Source organism: Phyllobates terribilis, unplaced genomic scaffold, assembly GCF_046119375.1.
Source record: "Phyllobates terribilis strain yellow unplaced genomic scaffold, ASM4611937v1 Scaffold_9__5_contigs__length_417890890, whole genome shotgun sequence".
NCBI classification, from domain to species: Eukaryota; Metazoa; Chordata; class Amphibia; order Anura; family Dendrobatidae; genus Phyllobates; species Phyllobates terribilis.
In genome coordinates this window covers 79,349,025-79,370,201 of record NW_027362769.1, presented here as the reverse complement: position 1 = coordinate 79,370,201, position 21,177 = coordinate 79,349,025, and the positions used below count along the sequence as shown (strand labels likewise).

At 38.7% G+C, this 21,177-nt stretch overlaps 1 protein-coding gene across 1 annotated transcript in view; it reads left to right on the top strand.

The window, feature by feature from the left end:
• ABCA12 (ATP binding cassette subfamily A member 12) overlaps nucleotides 1–21,177 on the top strand; it is a 313,653-nt gene that overhangs the window by 109,038 nt on the left and 183,438 nt on the right. The window contains exons 12-16 of the mRNA XM_073646632.1: nucleotides 1,379–4,318; nucleotides 10,657–16,146; nucleotides 17,743–17,864; nucleotides 18,142–18,230; nucleotides 20,098–20,336. Of these exons, the coding sequence (XP_073502733.1) occupies nucleotides 1,379–4,318; nucleotides 10,657–16,146; nucleotides 17,743–17,864; nucleotides 18,142–18,230; nucleotides 20,098–20,336 (8,880 nt within the window). The remainder of the gene's footprint in view (nucleotides 1–1,378; nucleotides 4,319–10,656; nucleotides 16,147–17,742; nucleotides 17,865–18,141; nucleotides 18,231–20,097; nucleotides 20,337–21,177) is intronic.

Sequence of the window (21,177 nt, the reverse complement as noted above, 5' to 3'; positions counted from 1 at the left end):
CCCAAACCATCTCGATTGGGTTCAGGTCTGGTGACTGTGGAGGCCAGGTCATCTGGCGTAGCACCCCATCACTCTCCTTCTTGGTCAAATAGCCCTTACACAGCCTGGAGGTGTGTTTGGGATCATTGTCCTGTTGAAAAATAAATGATGGTCCAACTAAACGCAAAACGGATGGAATAGCATGCCGCTGCATGATGCTGTGGTAGACACTTTCAAAGTTTTCCCAATTTTTCGCACTGACTGACCTTCATTTCTTAAAGTAATGATGGCCACTCGTTTTTCTTTACTTAGCTGCTTTTTTCTTGCCATAATACAAATTCTAACAGTCTATTCAGTAGGACTATCAGCTGTGTATCCACCAGACTTCTGCACAACACAACTGATGGTCCCAACCCCATTTATAAGGCAAGAAATCCCACTTATTAAACCTGACAGGGCACACCTGTGAAGTGAAAACCATTTCCGGTGGCTACCTCTTGAAGCTCATCAAGAGAATGCCAAGAGTGTGCAAAGCAGTCATCAAAGCAAAAGGTGGCTACTTTGAAGAACCTAGAATATAAGACATATTTTCAGTTGTTTCACACTTTTTTGTTAAGTATATAATTCCACATGTGTTAATTCATAGTTTTGATGCCTTCAGTGTGAATGTACAATTTTCATAGTCATGAAAATACAAAAAAATCTTTAAATGAGAAGATGTGTCCAAACTTTTGGTCTGTACTGTATATATTTTATTAATTATTTTTTACTTTAATTTTTAGCCTTCTTAGACGACTTGTACCAGCAATGATTTGATCACTTTTCTATATAGTGCAATACCATGGAATTGCAGCATATAGAGACAATGACATTCCCCTATGAAGCCTACACTGGCAAATGTATTATTGATAATGCCACTGTTTGTGTTTCACTGCATTTAAGTGGTTAAACAGCAGCGATCAGAGCGATTTAAGGAAATTGGAAATTAATAAGAAATAATGTACTTAGCATATGTCATCAGAATTGCTGACTTTACGTGCTAAGTTATATGATGATCCAGAATAGACGACGTTGTGAATTATAGTTCCCTGTCGTTCCTTTATCTGTCCTCAGACACAAGGTGTTTGATTTTTGCAACTACTGTCATTATAAGATCTCTTTTGCCATGAAAAGAACAGTTCTGACAATTGTACTACATATATGCAGTTCATAGAGTAAAGTCACATTTTTGTTAAATATCCAACCTAGAAGCCTTATTGATGATATCGAGTATTATAATTATCGCATAAAATATACAATAATCATAGAATTTTCTATAAAAAGTGAAAGGCTTGATAAAAAAAATTAACATAAAAAGCATAAAGCAAAGCATAAAATATATCCTCTTTTTTATCCTTAGGAGGATGGGTCAGATATTGACATCTTTCCAAGACAGAGACCTTCAGAATATTTTCATCAAGTCTATACAAAATCAAATCTCCAACCTTTCATCAGAAGAGCAGAAAATTATGCAGAACTTCTTGAGTCTTCTTGTATCTGCCATCAATGAAACAATCTCTGGCATTGCACTACAGCCACCATCTTACAACAACAGTCTAGTATTCAACATCCTACAGAATATTGTCAGGAACGTTAATCGCACTTATGGAATGGAAAACCTTGCTGGAAACAAGGATATCACCAAACTGATCTTCTCTCTAGTCACTGACATACTACAGATTGCCCAGAACTGGAATAATGTGTCACTGGCTATAACCTTTCCCCAGAATGGATCGAATGAAGCAGTAAATGAACTTGAAGGTTTACTCAACAACTTGCATTCTAAAAACTCTACAGAACTCTATTATAACTACAGTACCACCCTGCTCAATGTTTTTGCTGCTTTTTTTTCGGGAGGTGAAAAAGATCAGGTTATGCAAACAATGCATTATTTCCTGAATTTAAGTAATGGTAACATAAATGTTCCAGGTTTGGTCAACACTGTAGAAAATTTCTGTGATTTGCTAAATTTGAACAAGACCTTCAACAGGAATATACTTGAACTATACATTAAACAGCTGTCCAGCTTTATATCCAACAGTCAAATAAACCAAACCATCTCAGATTTGGGTTTCTTATTCAAGATATGTCAAAAATTATCATCTTTACAAACCAGTGAATTAGGAGGTGCTGCTTTAGAGTTGCTGCCATTTTTCTATCCGTCCAGTCTATACAATATTAGTAAAGGTAATAACAGCCTTGTCTCCACATTACTTAATGCTCTGTCCTCAAACATACCTCTTGACCAACAACATACCATTACCAATTTCACTGATAGCATATTAATACTTATGGAGCTAATAGAGAAATGCAGCAATGACTCGATGGCTTGTGACAGTGCAGTATCTGGCTTTGAAGTGTTGGCTATAAATGTGGTTAATGTCATTACCAACATGCAAAACGGAACACTTAACTTGGAGATTTCTAATGAAACACTGATGGAATTGGAAAAACTAACTGATGTACAGATGTCTCTGATAAATCATATTTTTTCATTGTTTTGGAATTTGCAAAACACCACTGACAATTTGTCTGGGGATCTTCAGAATGTCTACCAAGATATCCTTTCAGTAAGTCAACTCATTCTTAACATCACTAAAGACCCATATGCCAGCACTGTTCAATCGGAATTGGAAAAACTCAAGAATTTTACACAATTGATTGGAAATTTTCAAAAAGTTGCGTCAGCCAATGTAACACAGAGCCTCCTCCAGATAATGAATTTGCAGAAGGACTTCCAGTGTGAAAACCAAAACTTGTTGTGTATAGTAAATCTCACTTCCAAATTCTTACATTTCCTGCAAAAATTACCACTTCCTAAACCACTGATGGAGCAAGTATTGGTGGGATCTTCAATTGCTCAATATTGGTTAAGTGAAATAAACACAACTGCCGATGTATTCCAACAAATGATTACCCTGTATGATCTTACAAGAGCTGCATTACTATATGAACCCACACTCCAAACAATATTCTGGACTTTAAAAAATATTTCAAAGATCATTGAGGATGTCAAGATGGAGAACACATCATTCTCCATTGTGGAAGACCTTATATTAAGTATTTTTAAGGTGTTACAAGAAGGCAACTTCCTTAACACGTCTCTAAGTTCACTCAACATCAACAGCACACAGCTGGAAAATGTGCAAAGTCAAGTCCAGATCATAGAGTGGTACATCATGTATATAAAAAATCAGACAGAAAATCATAATATGCATGATGATCCATACGCTCTTTACAGATTGATACAGATCTCAATGATAGATATCATGTCAAGTTTACAAAACGGGGTTGAGTTACTGAACATGTCCAATGTGTCATTCCATGAAATAGAAAATTTGATTCAGTTATTGTCCAAAAATGAGACAGGAGCAATGAATCAACTAGAAAATGTGATTCACTTATCAGATATTCTGCAGCAGATCAACTCAATTCAAGGTCTTAACATTGTGGACTTTACAACAATCTGGCAAATTATCAACAGACTGATGTCCGGAGAGCTTAATGTGACCCAGATAGATGAAATGGTGAAGGTTTTGCAGGCTGTGATTACAACACAAAATATTACAGAGGGTGAAGAATTTCTTAAGCTTTATCATTTCTTCATGGGAATTCTTAATCGGATTTATTTTACCGAAAACATGAACCTCACACAGTTTCTCCAATTCACACTGGAGTCGTTTCAAGCGATGGACTGCCATAATATTTCCAGAATATTTACTGCTGTATATAAAATAATATTGAATACCTCCAACCAGACAAGTGCATGGGTGGATGAACTGTTATTGTCAAACTTCACTTTGGATGTCTGTACTTTGTTGCAATGGAATAAGTCCCAGGATGATTGGCTTACTTTGCTCCAAACTTCCAGACGGCTAGTTTCCTATGCAATTCCTCTCATGCCTGATAACATGAGCAAATATTTGAATGCTGCAGAAAACATCCTTAAGGCGGCAGCCGAGATCTTCGCAGAGCCAGGCCTAACACAAAAGAGCATAATGAACATCCTGAGTGTTGTGCCTACCATTAGTGAACTGTTCACTAATAGCACAATGGACTGGATACAAAATGGAACTTGCCAGAAGCTTGCTTATTTCTTATTGGATCTCGCTTGGACTTCTCCTTCTTCCACAGAAATTCTGCTTCTCAAAGTACAGAATTTCACCTTTACAATGGTACAGGATATACAAGATATGCTCCTGGCACAACCTGCCTCTTCGTATAATTCCTGGGTGTCATTTGTATTGGATGTTATAGAAATCATCATGAATGGTACACAAGATTCTTCTTCTCAAGAGACGTAAGTTTTTTCATATGTCTCATGAACTTCCTAATAATTGCTGTCATATATTAAGAAACAGTAGTTGAACATAATCAATCATATTACCACTTGAGTTTTGTAAATGGAGATTAAAGGGGTCCAACAGACAGTAAATATTGGTAAACTGGCCATAGTCAATGGCAATGTTGAACTAAACATGTCCACATTATTGCCTCTAGGCATGTAGAAGAGCAGAGGCATGTGGCCACTACCCTGCTGACATGAATCTACCTTGTACTAAAAGGTAACAGAGGACAGATAGGTACCTACCCCAGTGACAGTAGATAGGGCTCAGCTGAGGGGCTAACAGTAACATGAATATGCATTAATGTTCATTCAGTGGATGGATACAACATCAGGACATCAGGAGTTTTGTGGGCTTTTCACTGTGTATGTGCTCCCCTTCCCTACCCAATCAACAAGGCACTGGAAAGCATCTGAGAAGGTGTATAGCCAGGTTATCCATAATAGACTCAAACATATGATTGGTTGACATTTTGCGAAAAGCAACTAGAGCTCCCCTGCCACAGTATCACTGCATGTAATGACAAGCCTGAATCCAGAACATTGCGAGATACTCAATGAGTAGGCCACTGTCTACCTCAATTTGGCTTAAGAATAGTGGAAGTTGAACTAAGAACTCCAAGTCTAATGGACCTTGGCATCTGCCCAAGTTGTGGCAATATGTCTTTATGACAACATTACGTGTCTTGCAACATTGCATTGTGGCTTAGACTTATTGAAACATTGAGAAGAAGAATAACATTCTACATCTTAAGGTTGGGGATCATTGAGAAATTTATTATGAAGGCTAACAGTATATACTTCTGCCTCATTATTCTAAAAAATTACAATACAATTTCAAGTCAACAAGCGATCTTTAAAGGGTTGACCATTACTGGGACAACCCCTTCTCACTCTGAATGTTTGCCCCCATTAAAATAAAAACACCTATACTCATATCCCATGTCGGCGCCATTCCAGCGGTGTCGGCACTCGCTCTCCCGGGGCTCACGTGAGGTTCTTACGTCACGTGATCCCTGCACCCAATCAGCCCTGGCGTCACTGTCCTTCAGACGTATAAGTAATCAAGAGGAAGTAAGCGGCCAACCGCAGCTCTCACTTCCTCTTGATTACTTATTTGTCTGAAGGAGGAGACAGTGACGCTAGTGCTGAATGGGCACAGGGCTCACGTGACGTAAGAGCCTCACATGAGCCATGGGAACGCGGGTCCCGATACCGCTGGAACAGCACCAGAACGGAAGGTAAGTATAAGTGTTTTTTTTATCTTAATGGGGGCAAACATTAGGAGTGATGTGTACAACCCCTTTAATACTCTGGGCTTGTAAAGTTATTACAATAACGTTTTAAAATTATTAAATGGCAGTGTGTGGTCAGGGCCGTTATCAAGAATAGGACAGATACTTCTTCAGGACTTAGCCAAATAAGTAGTATTCTAAAGCCCCCCATATACATTAGACTAATGTTGGCCGAAAACGCCGATAACGATGGATTCAGCCAACAGTCTAATGTGTATGGGAGCCTCAGACAATTGATTGTCGGTGGAGTTAAGGATCCAACATGTCCTGTTTCAGTCTGCCAATCTTTTTGTGATCCCAAATATAGGCAGTGTGCGTGCTGCTGTATATGGTAGAGATGGCCAAAATGACCGCCATCCGAACAATTGGCCCAACCATCATCCGGCTAACAGCTATCTAATGTGTATGGTGGGCTCAAGCAACCTGCCACAATAGAGTTAAATAATGCCAACAGCAACCGCAAGGAGAAGTATACTAAAGATACATTTCTTATTGCATTCTGCGGAGAAACAAGCTTGTTTCAGTCGTGACTAGAGGTGGCTGTGTAATGTGAAATGGATTTATAGCAGATATTATTTTTTATTTCAGAAAAAAGAATCTCCAGTCCTCTTTCAGACATGTTAATAGAGTCAGCAGAGAATTTTAGGCCTATATAAATTAAAATAAAATGAAATTAAAGGGAGGCTGTCAACCCAAGCTGACAGTATATACTAAGCACATTTCATTTCATCAAAAAAAAAATTGTACCTTTACTGCTCTGATCGCTGCATACAGTACAGACCAAAAGTTTGGACACACCTTCTCATTTAAAGATTTTTCTGTATTTTCATGACTATGAAAATTGTACATTCACACTGAAGGCATCAAAACTATGAATTAACACATGTGGAATTATATACTTAACAAAAACGTCTGAAACAACTGAAAATATGTCTTATATTCTAGGTTCTTCAAAGTAGCCACCTTTTGCTTTGATGACTGCTTTACACACTCTTGGCATTCTCTTCATGAGCTGCAAGAGGTAGCCACCGGAAATGGTTTTCACTTCACAGGTGTGCCCTGTCAGGTTTAATAAGTGGGATTTCTTGCCTTATAAATGGGGTTGGGACCATCAGTTGTGTTGTGCAGAAGTCAGGTAGATACACAGCTGATAGTCCTACTGAATAGACTGTTAGAATTTGTATTATGGCAAGAAAAAAGCAGCCAAGTAAAAAAAAACGAGTGGCCATCATTACTTTAAGAAATGAAGGTCAGTCAGTGCGAAAAATTGGGAAAACTTTGAAAGTGTCCCCAAGTGCAGTTGCAAAAACCATCAAGCGCTACAAAGAAACTGGCTCACATGAGGACCGCCCCAGGAAAGGAAGACCAAGAGTCACCTCTGCTTCTGAGGATGAGTTTATCCGAGTCACCAGCCTCAGAAATCGCAGGTTAACAGCAGCTCAGATTAGAGACCAGGTCAATGCCACACAGAGTTCTAGCAGCAGACACATCTCTACAACAACTGTTAAGAGGAGACTTTGTGCAGCAGGCCTTCATGGGAAAATAGCTGCTAGGAAACCACTGCTAAGGACAGGCTACAAGCAGAAGAGACTTGTTTGGGCTAGTGAACACAAAGAATGGACATTAGACCAGTGGAAATCTGTGCTTTGGTCTGATGAGTCCAAATTTGAGATCTTTGGTTCCAACCACCGTGTCTTTGTGCGACCCAGAAAAGGTGAACGGATGGACTCTACATGCCTTGTTCCCACCGTGAAGCAAGGAGGAGGAGGTGTGATGGTGTGGGGGTGCTTTGCTGGTGACACTGTTGGGGATTTATTCAAAATTGAAGGCATACTGAACCAGCATGGCTACCACAGCATCTGGCAGCGGCATACTATTCCATCCGGTTTGCGTTTAGTTGGACCATCATTTATTTTTCAACAGGACAATGATCCCAAACACACCTCCAGGCTGTGTAAGGGCTATTTGATCAAGAAGGAGAGTGATGGGGTGCTACGCCAGATGATCTGGCCTCCACAGTCACCAGACCTGAACCCAATCGAGATGGTTTGGGGTGAGCTGGACCGCAGAGTGAAGGCAAAAGGGCCAACAAGTGCTAAGCATCTCTGGGAACTCCTTCAAGATTGTTGGAAGATCATTTCCGGTGACTACCTCTTGAAGCTCATCAAGAGAATGCCAAGAGTGTGCAAAGCTGTCATCAAAGCAAAAGGTGGCTACTTTGAAGAACCTAGAATATAAGACATATTTTCAGTTGTTTCACACTTTTTTGTTAAGTATATAATTCCACATGTGTTAATTCATAGTTTTGATGCCTTCAGTGCGAATGTACAATTTTCATAGTCATGAAAATACAGAAAAATCTTTAAATGAGAAGGTGTGTCCAAACTTTTGGTCTGTACTGTACTTTGAGTTAATACTGAAGTTTAATATGTCAATTAGGGTCCTCGGTGTACCTTTGGTGTAACCAAGAGGCTCAGTGCACCATTCCACCCACTGGTTTGGCATGCTGCCTCCTCCTTCACTGGTAAATTGACAATGCTGGCTTGCTTGAGCTTTCTCTGTAGACAGAGCTTGTTCCAGGCAAATCAGTACTAACAATCACCAGTGACGGAGGTGGGGACGTGCATGACCAGTGGGCAGAACAGTGCATTAAGCGTCTTGGCCACGCCATGGAGGCATCAAGTATCTTAATCAGCATATTTGATTAAACTTCAATTTCTGCAGAATGAATGCAGCAATTAGATCACTAAAGGTGCCATTTTTATAGGTTCTACAGACATAGCCACAAGTGTTGGCACCCTTTAAATTGTTCCAGAAAATGAAGTATTTCTCCCAGAAAATTATTGCAATTACACGTTTTGTTATACACATGTTTATTTCCTTTGTGTGTATTGGAACAACACAAAAAAAACAGAAAAAAAGGCAAATTGAACATCATTTCACACAAAACAAAAAAATGGGCCAGGCAAAATTGTTAGCACCCTCAACTTAATATTTGGTTGCACGCCCTTTGGAATAAATAACTGCAATCAATCGCTTCCTATAACCATCAACAAGCTTCTTACACCTCTAAACTGGAATTTTGGACCACTCTTCTTTTGCAAACCGCTCCAGGAATCTCATATTTGAAGGCACCTTCTCCCAATAGCAATTTTAAAATATCTCCACAGGTGTTCAATGGGATTTAGATTCGGACACATTGCTGGCCACTTCAGGACTCTCCAGCGTTTTGTTTCCATCCATTTCTTGGTGCTTCTTGAAGTATGTTTGGGGTCATTGTCCTGCTGGAAGACTCATGACGTAGGATGCAAAACCAGCCTTCTGACAGTGGGGACTACATTACGACCCAAAATCCTTTGGTAATCTTCAAAAGTTATGAGGCCTTGCACAAAGTCAAAGCACCCAGTGCCAGAGGCAGCAAAACAGCCCCAAAACATCTTTGAACCTGCACTATAATTGACTGCAGGTACTGTATTCTTTTCTTTGTAGGCCTCATTCCATTTTTGGTAAACAGTTGAATGATGTGCTTTACCAAAAAGCTGTATCCTGGTCTCATCTGTCCACAAGACGCTTTCTCAGAAGGATTTTGGCTTACTCACGTACATTTTGGCAAACTGCAGTCTAGCGTTTTATGTCTCTGTGTTAGCAGTGCAGTCTCCTGCCATAGCATTTCATTTCATTCAAATGTTGATGGATAGTTGGCGCTGACACTGATGCACCCTGAGCCTGCAGGACCTCTTGAACTTCTTTGGAACTTGATTGGGGCTGCTTATCCACCATCCACACTATCCTGCGTTGCAACCTTTCATCAATTTTTCTCTGTTGTTCACGTCCAGGGAGATTAACTACAGTGCCATGGGTTGTAAACTTCTTGATTATACTGTATTGTGCATAGTGATGAGCGAGTATGTTCGGTTAACCCTTTCGGCGAGTATGCTCGGGCGAGTACCGAGTATCTTCAGCGCACTCGGTGATATGTTTGAATCATTCCCATGTGCATGATTTGCGACTGTTTGACATCTATAATACTTGTGAGGAGTGCTTGTCTCTTAAGAATTCCTCACATGTATTAAAGCTGTCAAACAGTGGCAAATCATGCACACGGGAGTGATTCAAACATATCACAGAGCACGCTGAAGGTACTCTGTACTCGCCTGAGCATGCTCGCTGAAAGGGTTAACCGAATATACTAGCTCATCACTAATTGTGCACTGTGGACAAAAGAACATCAATATCTCTGGAGATGGACTTGTAACCTTGAGATTATTGATATTGTTCAACAATTTTGGTTCTCAAATCCTTGGACAGTTCTCTTCTCCTCTTTCTGTTCTTCATGCTTAGTGTGGTACACACACACAATGCAAAGATTGAGTCAACTTCTCCCCTTTGTATCTTGTTTCAGGTGTGATTTTTATATTGCCCACACCTGTTACTTGCCACAGGTGAGTTTGAGCGAGAATCACATGCTTGAAACAAAGTTGTTTACCCACAATTTTGGAAAGGTGCCGACAATTTTGTCTGGCCCATTTTGGGGATTTTGTGTGAAATTATGTCCAATTTGCCTTTTTTTCTCACTTTTTTGTGATGTTCCAATACACACAAAGGAAATAAACATGTGTATCAAAAAAACATGTGCAATTGCAAGAATTTTCTTGGAGAAATACTTCACTTTTGCAAACAATTTCGAGGGTGCCTACTTTTTCGGTTATGACTGTGTATCTCTTACAAGGCTGTGTGCTTAATTAAACCAGCAGTTTAGGTTGGACTGTAATTTTTGGCTGACATTTATACTCTAAAGCCGATTGCTTAGAAAGCACAGCATTCAGGAAGGAATTAAGTGCCTAACCTTTTTACCTTATATAGAGCCAAAAAAATTGTAATAGTGGCTTTATATAGGATCTAAGTTATGCAATGTAAAATACATGGTTTGTGTTTTTCCTGACGTGTTTCATACTCACTAAGTACTAAATAATAAGTATTTTATAACTTGTTTTTCAGGTTACTAAAGCAAGTTTGGAATTCCTTCAATCAAAATGGCTTGAAAACTGCAATAATCTCATTAGTCAATGACCTTGTCCTGAATAATAGTTCTGCAAATTCGGGGGATGAAAATCTACTGCATCACCTGCTGCAGCTCGTATTCAATATCACAGAGTCACTGATATCAGATACAACAATTGCCCTTTCTAATGGAAGCACAAACATGACCATAACAGGACTACAAATGGTTCTGAGTAGTTTTATGGAGACTTTTGTACCACAGCCTGAGAACTTTACGCTGGGGTTGGGTGGTGCTCAAGCTGGGATGAACATGGCAATGATTTTCAGTGAACTTCAACTGTTATTGAACAGTACGACTACAATGCAGGTTCCAACCAACGCCATCGATATTGAAGCTAATCTTTTGAACCTTATCTTGAAATATACCCAGATTCTCCTGAGTTCTAATAATACAAAGTATATGGAACTTTTTCTGGATGCACAAAAGTTAGTCACCAAATTTGCCCAGATGAATACCACCATTTCTGTTCAAGAACTTTCTGCCATTTTTGCTAATTATCTACATATTTATGTGGGGTCCAATAATGAAACACAAGCGTTTCTCTATACGATCCTTAATATGTGGCAGTATCTTAACAATCTGACAGCTGCACAGTTCATTGACCTGAATAACATCACTGTAAGCACGCTACCAATGTTCCAGTCCCTAGTAAATGAAAATACTAATGTTAGTGAACTAATGTCTTGGCTTGTCAACGTTATCTCTAACTATATACCAGCAGCAGAACAAGATAGGTTACATAAAGTTGTGAATGCTACCCAACACCTTATTGACGCTGTGCAGACATGTAGTATCAATATGCTGACCTGCCCAGGTCTCATTAAAGGAATAGAGAACTTTATTGCAGATGTAAATACACTTGATACTTTCATGAAAAACAAAAGTCTGGTGAATAGTTCTTTCCTGCATTTTGGATTGTACAATCAATCACAGATCACATTGATAAATGAAATATTTCTGCTACTTTCATATGCAACGGGTTATCCATATAATGCATCATCAAGCCACAGTGGAGTCTATGGAGACGTTCTTGCACTGAAAGACTGGATCTTTAACATAACAATGGAAAATAATTCAAATTTTACTGCCGCCCTTTCTCTTCAAAACATTTTAGAAGTACTAAACTCTGTCAACATAACCAAGTTATTACTCCAAGTAGAACATGTTCTTCAAAGCTCTACCTGTGCCAATGAGACTGGCGGCGATGAATTGTTATGTAAATTAAAGGTGACGCTTCGACTGGCACAACTTCTAAATCAAGTACCATTAGAAGACACAATTCAAAGCGATGTGTCGGTCATCTCTTCATTATTGGGACAATGGATAATTAACTTTAATTCTGATAGCACAGCCTACCAACAGCTCATTGATCTCTATAACGTAACGGTTTTAACCCTTCAACACCAGCCTATACTGCAAGCAGTAAACACATCTTTAGTGAATATTGTACATATCCTTCAAGACATGGGTTTACTGCAGAATATAAGTATGAAGGAAACAGAAATAGTCAACAGCATTTTATCGGAGATGACAAAACAACTTGCGTCTGGACCAAACATATATAACCTCTCCAGCCTGTTACAATATAACATCAGTGAACCTCTAGAATCTATACAATTGACGTTGGACATGGTCAACTGGTTGATGCTTCACTTACAAAATCAAACTGGAATTATTGCTAGTTCTTCAGGAGCCAACGTAATTCATATAGTGACACAATGGATTATTAATAATTACCAACAAATTAACATACTAATAAGAGATGTACAGACTGTGGTCAATTCATTCAACCCTCTCTCCCCTAACGCCACTATAGATGCTCTGAAGACGATAGTGGAGGATCTGCTGAATCCTTTCTTACCACAATCTGAAGATAAACATCTAATAGAGTCTTTAAAGATTGTGCTCAATGTGACAAGGTTTCTTATTGACGTAACTGGGCCTGGCATGATTAACCAGATTCATATATTCATTAACAATTTTTTGACATTTCAATCAGATATTTCCAACAATTCTACTGAACTACTCAATCTTCTTTCAGCCTTGAATCAATCTAGCCTCATACCTAAAATAAAACAATTTATCAAGTTCTTCATTATTTCCAATTATATGCAGTTCCTCGATGCACTAAAGATGTTTAATCATTTTAATCAGATGAATTCCAACATTACTGTTCAAGATCTTTCTGCAATTTTGGTGAAATATCTACAATTTAATCCAGAAACCACTAACAAAGTACCAAATTCTCTAAATGCCATCTTTAACCTTTGGCAATATCTGAACAATCTAACACATGGGCAGTCCAATAACATAAGTAGTACTGCTATCAAAATGTTACCATTTTTACAGTCCAACCTTCTACTAAATGAAAATACCAATATAAGTCAAATAATGTCTTGGCTTGTCAACATTATCTCTAGACATGTACCACCAGAAGAACAAGAAAGGTTTGAGAAAGCAGCAAATGCAAGCCTGATTGTTATTGAGGCTATGGAGGCATGTGTTGATAAATCAGGGACCTGTACAGATATTATTAAAGGAATGGAGAACTTTTTGGTGGATGTAGCCCTATTTGAGACTTTTGTGCACAACAGAACCCTGGCAAATAACTCTCTTCTACTGTTTGAATCGTATAATCAGTCACAGATTGTCCTAGTCAATGAACTATTTATGATGCTTTCATATGCAATGGGACATTCATACAACACTTCTACAATCCAAAATACATTCTATGAAGATCTCCTGAAACTCAAAAGCATGCTCCTCAATACATCAATGGAAGAAGACCTGAACCTCACTCTTACTTATCTTCAGAGCCTTTCTCAAGTATTAACGTCCATCAACATTAGTCAGGTTCTTTGTCAGGTAGAAATTCTGCTCAACACATCAAGTTGTACCAACCAGACTGATGTGGAACCATTTTTGTGCAAATTAAACATGACATTGCAACTCACACAGTTTCTAAGCCAACTTCCGTTGGCACAGACAACGCATGGTAACATTTCAATCATCTCTTCAATAATCAAACATTGGTTAAGTCATCTAGATAAGAATAATTTGACCTACCAACAGCTCCTTGAGCTCTACAATGTGACCGTCCTAGCATTTGACCAACAGTTCACGTTGCAAGCAATAAACACAAGTTTGGTATATATCACATATATTTTACATGACATGGGTATTCTACAGAATATTAGCTTGAATGAAACAGACATTACCATGACCATTCTGTCTGCGATGATACAACTATTTGATTCTAGTCCTGGCATAGAAAACATCTCCAGTATTTTACAATGTAACATTAGTGGAGTTCTGCAAGCCATGCAATCACAGCTACATACCATGGACTGGCTATTGCTACAAGTTGTAGAAACAAAATGGAATTTTAATAGTTCTTTGCCTGGAAATACAATATACTCAGTAGTTCAATGGATCCAAAAGAATAACCAACATATTAGTCTGATTTTAGGCGATGTTGAACTTATGATCACTTCATTAAATGAGTTCTTTAATTTGGGTTTTACCAATATCTCTTTTATTTGGAATCTTTTTAATGAGAGCATACAACCAGATACTGAAGTTACTTGGCTCCTATTACAAGAAATGGAAAGTGCCAACATATCCTTGATTTTAACTTTTATAAGTCAACTGCAACAGACTTTACGGGCTATAAAAGGCTTTGACTTGGAATATACATTTTACAATCATATAATCTCACAAAAAGAAATCACAATAATCATAGAAGGAATAAAGATTCTTAATAACATCCAATCTAAAGGGACAATAGCAAAAGAGGATATCTACCAAATGTATAATTTTACCTATTTATTGGTACAAGATGAATGGGCTTGGGTTCCATTTCAAAACATATCAGCAATGGAAGCTGAGCTTCTGGATGTCTTCTACTTAGCAATGACACCGTTCTTGGGCGATAACAGTTCCCAGGCGTATAGTGGAAACTGTACTGCACAGGAGGTGCTACAAATTTTGGTACAGACCATATTCAAGAATAGCACCATCAATAAGTCACGGGATTTGGCAACATGCAACTGGCAGTTCATGTATAATAGTTCTGATGCCACAGCAAGCAGCAACCACACATTGGATGACATGATTTATCTGGCATTACAAAGCTCCCCAATATTCCATACTGTATGCAGTAAAGACAACCTGCTACCACTGGCTGAAGAGCTAACATGCTTAGTGCAAGTGATGAGGATGTCCACGAGTGTCCTGGCAGAGATAAGCAACATATCTGGGTTCCAAGCGCCTCTGATTCAGTCTCTTAATGATAGCATCTTCTTTATCTTCAGCAATATGCCAAATCATAACTCTACAGTCGAGACAGAAACACAGATAATAAAAAACCTAGAAGTCATATTATTTAATCAGTCCAGCCCAGTCCACCTTTTTATTCAATTTATTATGCAACATTATAATTCCACCCTTCAGACTTCAGACTTACAGCAGGTATGGACACAAATATCAAAGATCATTAAAACTATAGTTAGAACAAATGGATCAGTTGAGGGTCACATTTATGAACTCATTGAGGCCGCGGTGAATTTGACAATACAGCCCAACATGTTGGAATCCTGGCAGAATTTGGATAATATATCCATGAGCTGGACAGATCCCAACATCGATGTGTCTCTTTCTTTGCTGGAAACCATCAGAAAAGCACTGGTTTCTATAGATGGCGTTACAGATGGAAAGGCACTCCAGATCTATCAGGCCATAGCTTCATTGATGAAAAATCCAATGTTCTCTGTCCTCTTCAATGTTACCAATTCTCAGCTGATTAACCCCACTGTATCCTCTGTGGCAGAATGTACGGCTGTTGGAAATGCTGTGGCCAACTTTTCAAACTCCGTTTGGTCAATATTCGGTCAAGCCCCATCAAACATGGATGAATTGCTCTCTAACTTTGGTTTCCTGGCTTGTAATACACTTTATATGCAATCAGCCAATTATTCCTGGACACCGAATTTGGAAATCATTAAGAATATTTTATTAAATTTGGCAAATTATGTACCTGCAGAAATGACTGGTTATTTCACCGCTACTGAGAAGATCATTTCATTTGTGTTGGAAATTTTTCAGTCTCCAAATATCTCCCAGGAGAATTTAATAATTGGCATTTATGAATTATTCATCCAAGAATTGAGGATCTTTAATGACACTGCGATTATAGCAGACTGGTTGGAAAAAATTCCCGTAAGAAATGTAACCTCCATTCTGTTAAGTTCCGGAAATGCTGTTAAGGATGACCAAGTCATTCTTTTAGAGACAGGTCTTTTTAATTTACTGTCAGGAAGTCTTAAAGCTAAATCATACTCACAAGGAATTTCAGTGTTGTCTGATTTTTTGCTAAATATGGCAAACATCATCAACAGCTTAACGAACAGCAGTGGAATAATTCAACAGTAAGTATACGCGATTGTTGTATTAAGTGTATATATTGAAATTAGCGCTAAAGAAACCACTGAGACTTCACTAAGGTAGAGTTGAAAATGACAAGTTTATGAAGCCTCCTGAAATAGTCTAGAAGTTTTCATTGGAGGTGACCCCTATTACTATAATAATGCATCACCAAATGAGATTTTTCTAAACGTGAAACAACAATATTGGTGACTTGAGATACATACCCATAATACTCTACCAAATGATTTCTGTAATTAATAAAAAGAGACGTCTAGAGTTTGTTAAATTGATATTCCATACTATTAGGATATACCAAGTCCATTTGGCAAGGGTCTGACCTCTGAGATCTTTGCTGCTCTTAAAAACAAAAAGTTCAAAGTCCCGTTGGCTTTTCTCCAAAATGTCAGCCCACCTGCTCATCCCCCTGAATGGTCAGTTTACACATGCTGACTTGCGGCACTCAACAACCGATGATCAACTTCTTTTCCGATCAGCACTCATTTAATGATCTGTTTAGACAGGCCACATTTATTGTGCGCACAGAACGATAAGTAATAGAAAGAGGTGAGCGAATTTACCGAGATTCAAATTTGTCAGATCACTCAAATTTGGCAGGAAAATTTGGTTTGGATTGAAGTTATTTGGTGTGAATTGGCTTCCTTATTATGCTCTGCGGTCTCTTTCTCCTGACCATAGAGCATAATAATAAAAAAAATAAAAAAAATAGAATACTCACCTCACCACTCGCCTGGTCTGCCACCACTGCCTGGCCCTCGGTGTACTCTGACCTCTTGTTTCCAATGTTGCCCAGTGTACGTCACCCTCCTTGGCCTTCATCTCTTGGCACATTGACTTATGGCACTGACTAGGCCTTAGACATCATGCCGGACGTCATGAAGTTACAGTAAAAAAAAACTGAGGAGGATAAGATCTGTTGGAGAACGTAATAAAACAGAGGCAGGAACGAGTGAGGACCGGACATCATTTTTTTAGAACTCTATCCCGATTCTCTGCAATTTAGCAAAATGGCTGCCACATGGCTAACTTTTTGCTGAATTGCCAAAAGGCTAATTGCAAAAACTTTGCATTCAGAAGAATTTGAAGTTTTTGAAGAGAATTCAATTCTCCTTAAATAAATTTGCTCATCTCTAATAAAAGAACCTCAGTCGCATAGGCTGCCATTGTTCTCAGTAGCACAGGTCTTGTTTACACAGGATAATGTGCTGGCAAGAACGATGATCTTTTGGGTAATCCAGAAGATCATGTCACCTGACGAACGAGTATTTTGCTTATTCGTTGGGTTATTGGGAACTTGTTTATTCTACACAAATATCGGGAAACCATTATTCCTAGGAACACTTGTTCACGGTAATCGTCCAGTGTAAATGCACCATTAAGGTAACTCCAACATACTGTAACGCTATTCAAATGTAGCAGTGGAACAAAATGATGCCACATCCTGGTGCAATAGAATACGCTGGTCCTATACTATGTGCTTCCGATTTGAAACAGGCACATATAAAGGTATCTATCTTAATTGTGTTCTTTTTAGAACCTAAATTACTAATGTTAGCCACAATTGTACTGTTTTTTTTCAGACTTCCGGATGCCATGACACAATTCACTGTTACTGTGCAGATTCCTCCATTGACAGAACCTTATGAAACTGTCATGAACTGCGTGAAAAATGTGGCCGTCGACCTTACCGATCATCAAACGGGTATAGTGAATGTGACTTTGTAGCCAGCATTTCAATGTCTTCAGCCATTTCAGCCATTTATTGTACAAACTTTAAATGGTCTTGGCACTAAACTATAATAAATAGCTGCAATAGCCAAGACAGGAAAACCACTAATTAAGCAGGATTCTATAATGCAATATAGATTTTTCTGCAATTAATGCACTTACTGAGGATTTGAGAATGTGCACTAAAGAACTGATTTCAGTATGGATTTTCTTCTTTTAAAGTCTCTTATTAATCATCTTATCTTCTTTAGGGCACCTTGACGTGGCAATACAGGATTTGTTTACTCCAAGCAATGAATTAGCAAATGGATCAATGGTTCCCGAGTTACTCAATGAAAAGGCAAGGAATGTCATATCATATACATAATAATCACGTAATGTTACCCACCCTAAACTTACCAATAGTATTCATCTGGGTCCCCCACCGATGACTCAAACCAAGGGGTAGAAGCATGCTTGAGAGTGTGTAGAGGGGGGTACAGGCTTTATAGAAAGTCCATGGGTCTGTACACCTCTCTGCATACCTGGGCTGGGCATTGCTGCCCCTTGGTTTGACCGATTAGTGGGGATCTCAGGAATAAGACCCCAACCGATCAACACTTTAAGCCATATTCAGAATGGGTCTGCATCCTATGATCAGGAATGATGCGGTCTAAGTGACCCTACAACACCTGGCAATGTTATGTTCTTGCAGGTAATGACACAAGTGAGTAGGGCAAGGAAAATCAAGGATAAAGAGGGAGAATTATCCTTCTTTATCACTCACAATGTTATCACATATTTTGATCATTGGGGAATGACAAAGTGATTGACAGCTTTGAATTGGGATATACAGGAGCGTGACATAGGGGGTGCAGGAGTATGAGATGCATTTGAAGAAAGTCACTGGTATAAAAATGGCAAACAGATCAAAAAATAATATTGGGAAAAAGAGGAAGGAAAATCATCAGCTCACCGAAGTAGGAGGAATAGGGTGTGGTGCACGGATAGCTACAGGCGGGTTCCTGGGTAGGAAATGCAGGAGAAAAACAGATGTTCCAGCAGTTGCTATGTAGTTAAAAAAGTCTTTAAAACTAGATATTTAATGGGTTCAAGGTTAAAATCATGATTAAGAGCTCCTGTTTAAAATGCGTAGATCCGGTGTCTTGCTGTTCTCATATTTTTATCTACATCCCAATTTGACCCTTGAACCCGTGAAGTTTTAAAAACTTTTTTTTCCTAGCTAGCGACTGCTGCATTATCTATTTTTTCTCCCATAAAAATGGCACATGGTAGAGGAGGGGCCTGTAGCAAATGTTGCATTGGCACCTAGAAGCTTTATGTTATGGCTCTATTTTGAAAAAATATATGTTTTCTTACTTAAATCCGTGTATTTTGGGCTAAAAAAAAAACATTTTTTAAATTGGATTTTATTAAATATTTTGCACCTTTTGCCTTCTATCGCCTCTGTGTTGCACCGTCTATTGCTGGCTGTAGAATGAGTTAACTGAGAACTTGTCAGTCAGCTTCTTCTGACAGCCTTACAGGAAACTTTGTAACTCTTTTACCTCTTCTCTCAGCTGATTTATGACCACAAAACACATCAAAGTTGGGTGTACAGGGAAGAGACTATAAAAGACAAACAATGCTACATTTTTAATGAGAACCAATTTAAAAAAAAAAGATTTTTATCCTAAAACTCATGCATTTTAGTAAAACTAAAAAATTTCCCAAAGGTGAAAAAGCCTTTTAAGGACAAAGTGCAGGAATTATTCTGGGAGTAATAAGGGCCCTGCTGCTAGACCTGACTCATCAGTAACAGATTGGCATGACTTTCAATGGTGGGAAACTAATGTCAATGTATTTTCTGCCTGCAGCACTATTATCTTAAAGGGGTTGTCCTCCTTAGGCTACAAGTCTGCAGTCACTCTTTGTGACTGCAGACTTGAATCCTCACATTTCGCGCACTGCACGCCGTGAGGCATCTCCGATGTCGAGGAGCAGTGGGCGTGTGACTGTGTGATTTTCATACATGCGGTCACATGCTGACTAGATGTACGTGGCCTCGATCAATGCACGTGTATTGAGCGAGGCTTCGCACAGTCTAGTCGGAATGTGGCCGGAAGTATGTGTAACCCTAAGGCTGGATAACCCCATTAAATTGCTTTAGTATTTATTAATTTTTAAAAAAATTTGAAGGCATTGACTTTAATTTTGTTTTTCTACAGATTTATCAACTGCAAAATGTCACCGCTATACTCTGTGGATTGAATGGTTCAAACAACACATACTGCTATGTATCATGTCAGTACTTGACGTTGATTCAAGATGTGGCTAATATCACAACCGCCGGAATTCAAGTCGCCCAGACGGCTGAAAGACAGAGTGCTCTTACAATAATAAAATCAGTACTAGATGGCATACTAATGAGTATCGAGAGTGAATTCAACCAAATGATAAGTTCCATGTAAGTTAATGTTCCAATGAAATGATAGATGTGTAATAATGACTAAGACTATGCTCTATCATTTGTAACATTCATACAAGAAGTGTGCGTATACTGATTTTCTACAGCGCGCAGATCAGGTCATTTAGGCATAGTTTAAATGTCCTGATTTATCTTTTTATTACATAAATGAAGGCCCCATTTACACTCAATACTTCATTATTAATATATTTTAAAATATTTTTTCAGCTTTCTGTATGTGATATAGAAATAATTTCCATGTTTGTAAAATATAAATGCATTTTTTCAGCACAAGGTTGTCACTAGGGGGAGAAAATTAAAGATGGTATTATACAGACTCATTGAGCTGAAAGTCAATCTGTCACCAGGATTTTCCACCTAATCTGAGAGCAGCATAATGTAGGAAAATAGACTCTGATTCCAGTGATGTGTCACTTACTGGGCTGCTTGTGAAGTTTTCATAAAATCATAGATTTATCAGCAGGGGATTATCTCTAGAGGACTAGTAAACCTGCTGCCATGTAGTCCTCCATATTCATGAACTCTGCATAACCTGACTCCACCACTAATTGGCAGATTTCTGCCTATGCACAGTGTACACAGAAAGCTGACAATCAGTCATGTGGGCGGGGTTACACAGAGCTCAGCATTCAGAGAACTGCTGGATCTGCAGCAGATAACAGCTTTTAATCAAAACTACAGCAAGCAGCCAAGTAAGTAACATTGCTGGAATCAGGGTTTCTGCCCCTTTATTATGTTGCTCTCAGATGGGGTATCAAAAACCTGGTGACAGATTTCCTTTGAAGGGGTCGTCCAGCTACATAAAAAGTGTTCTAACGTG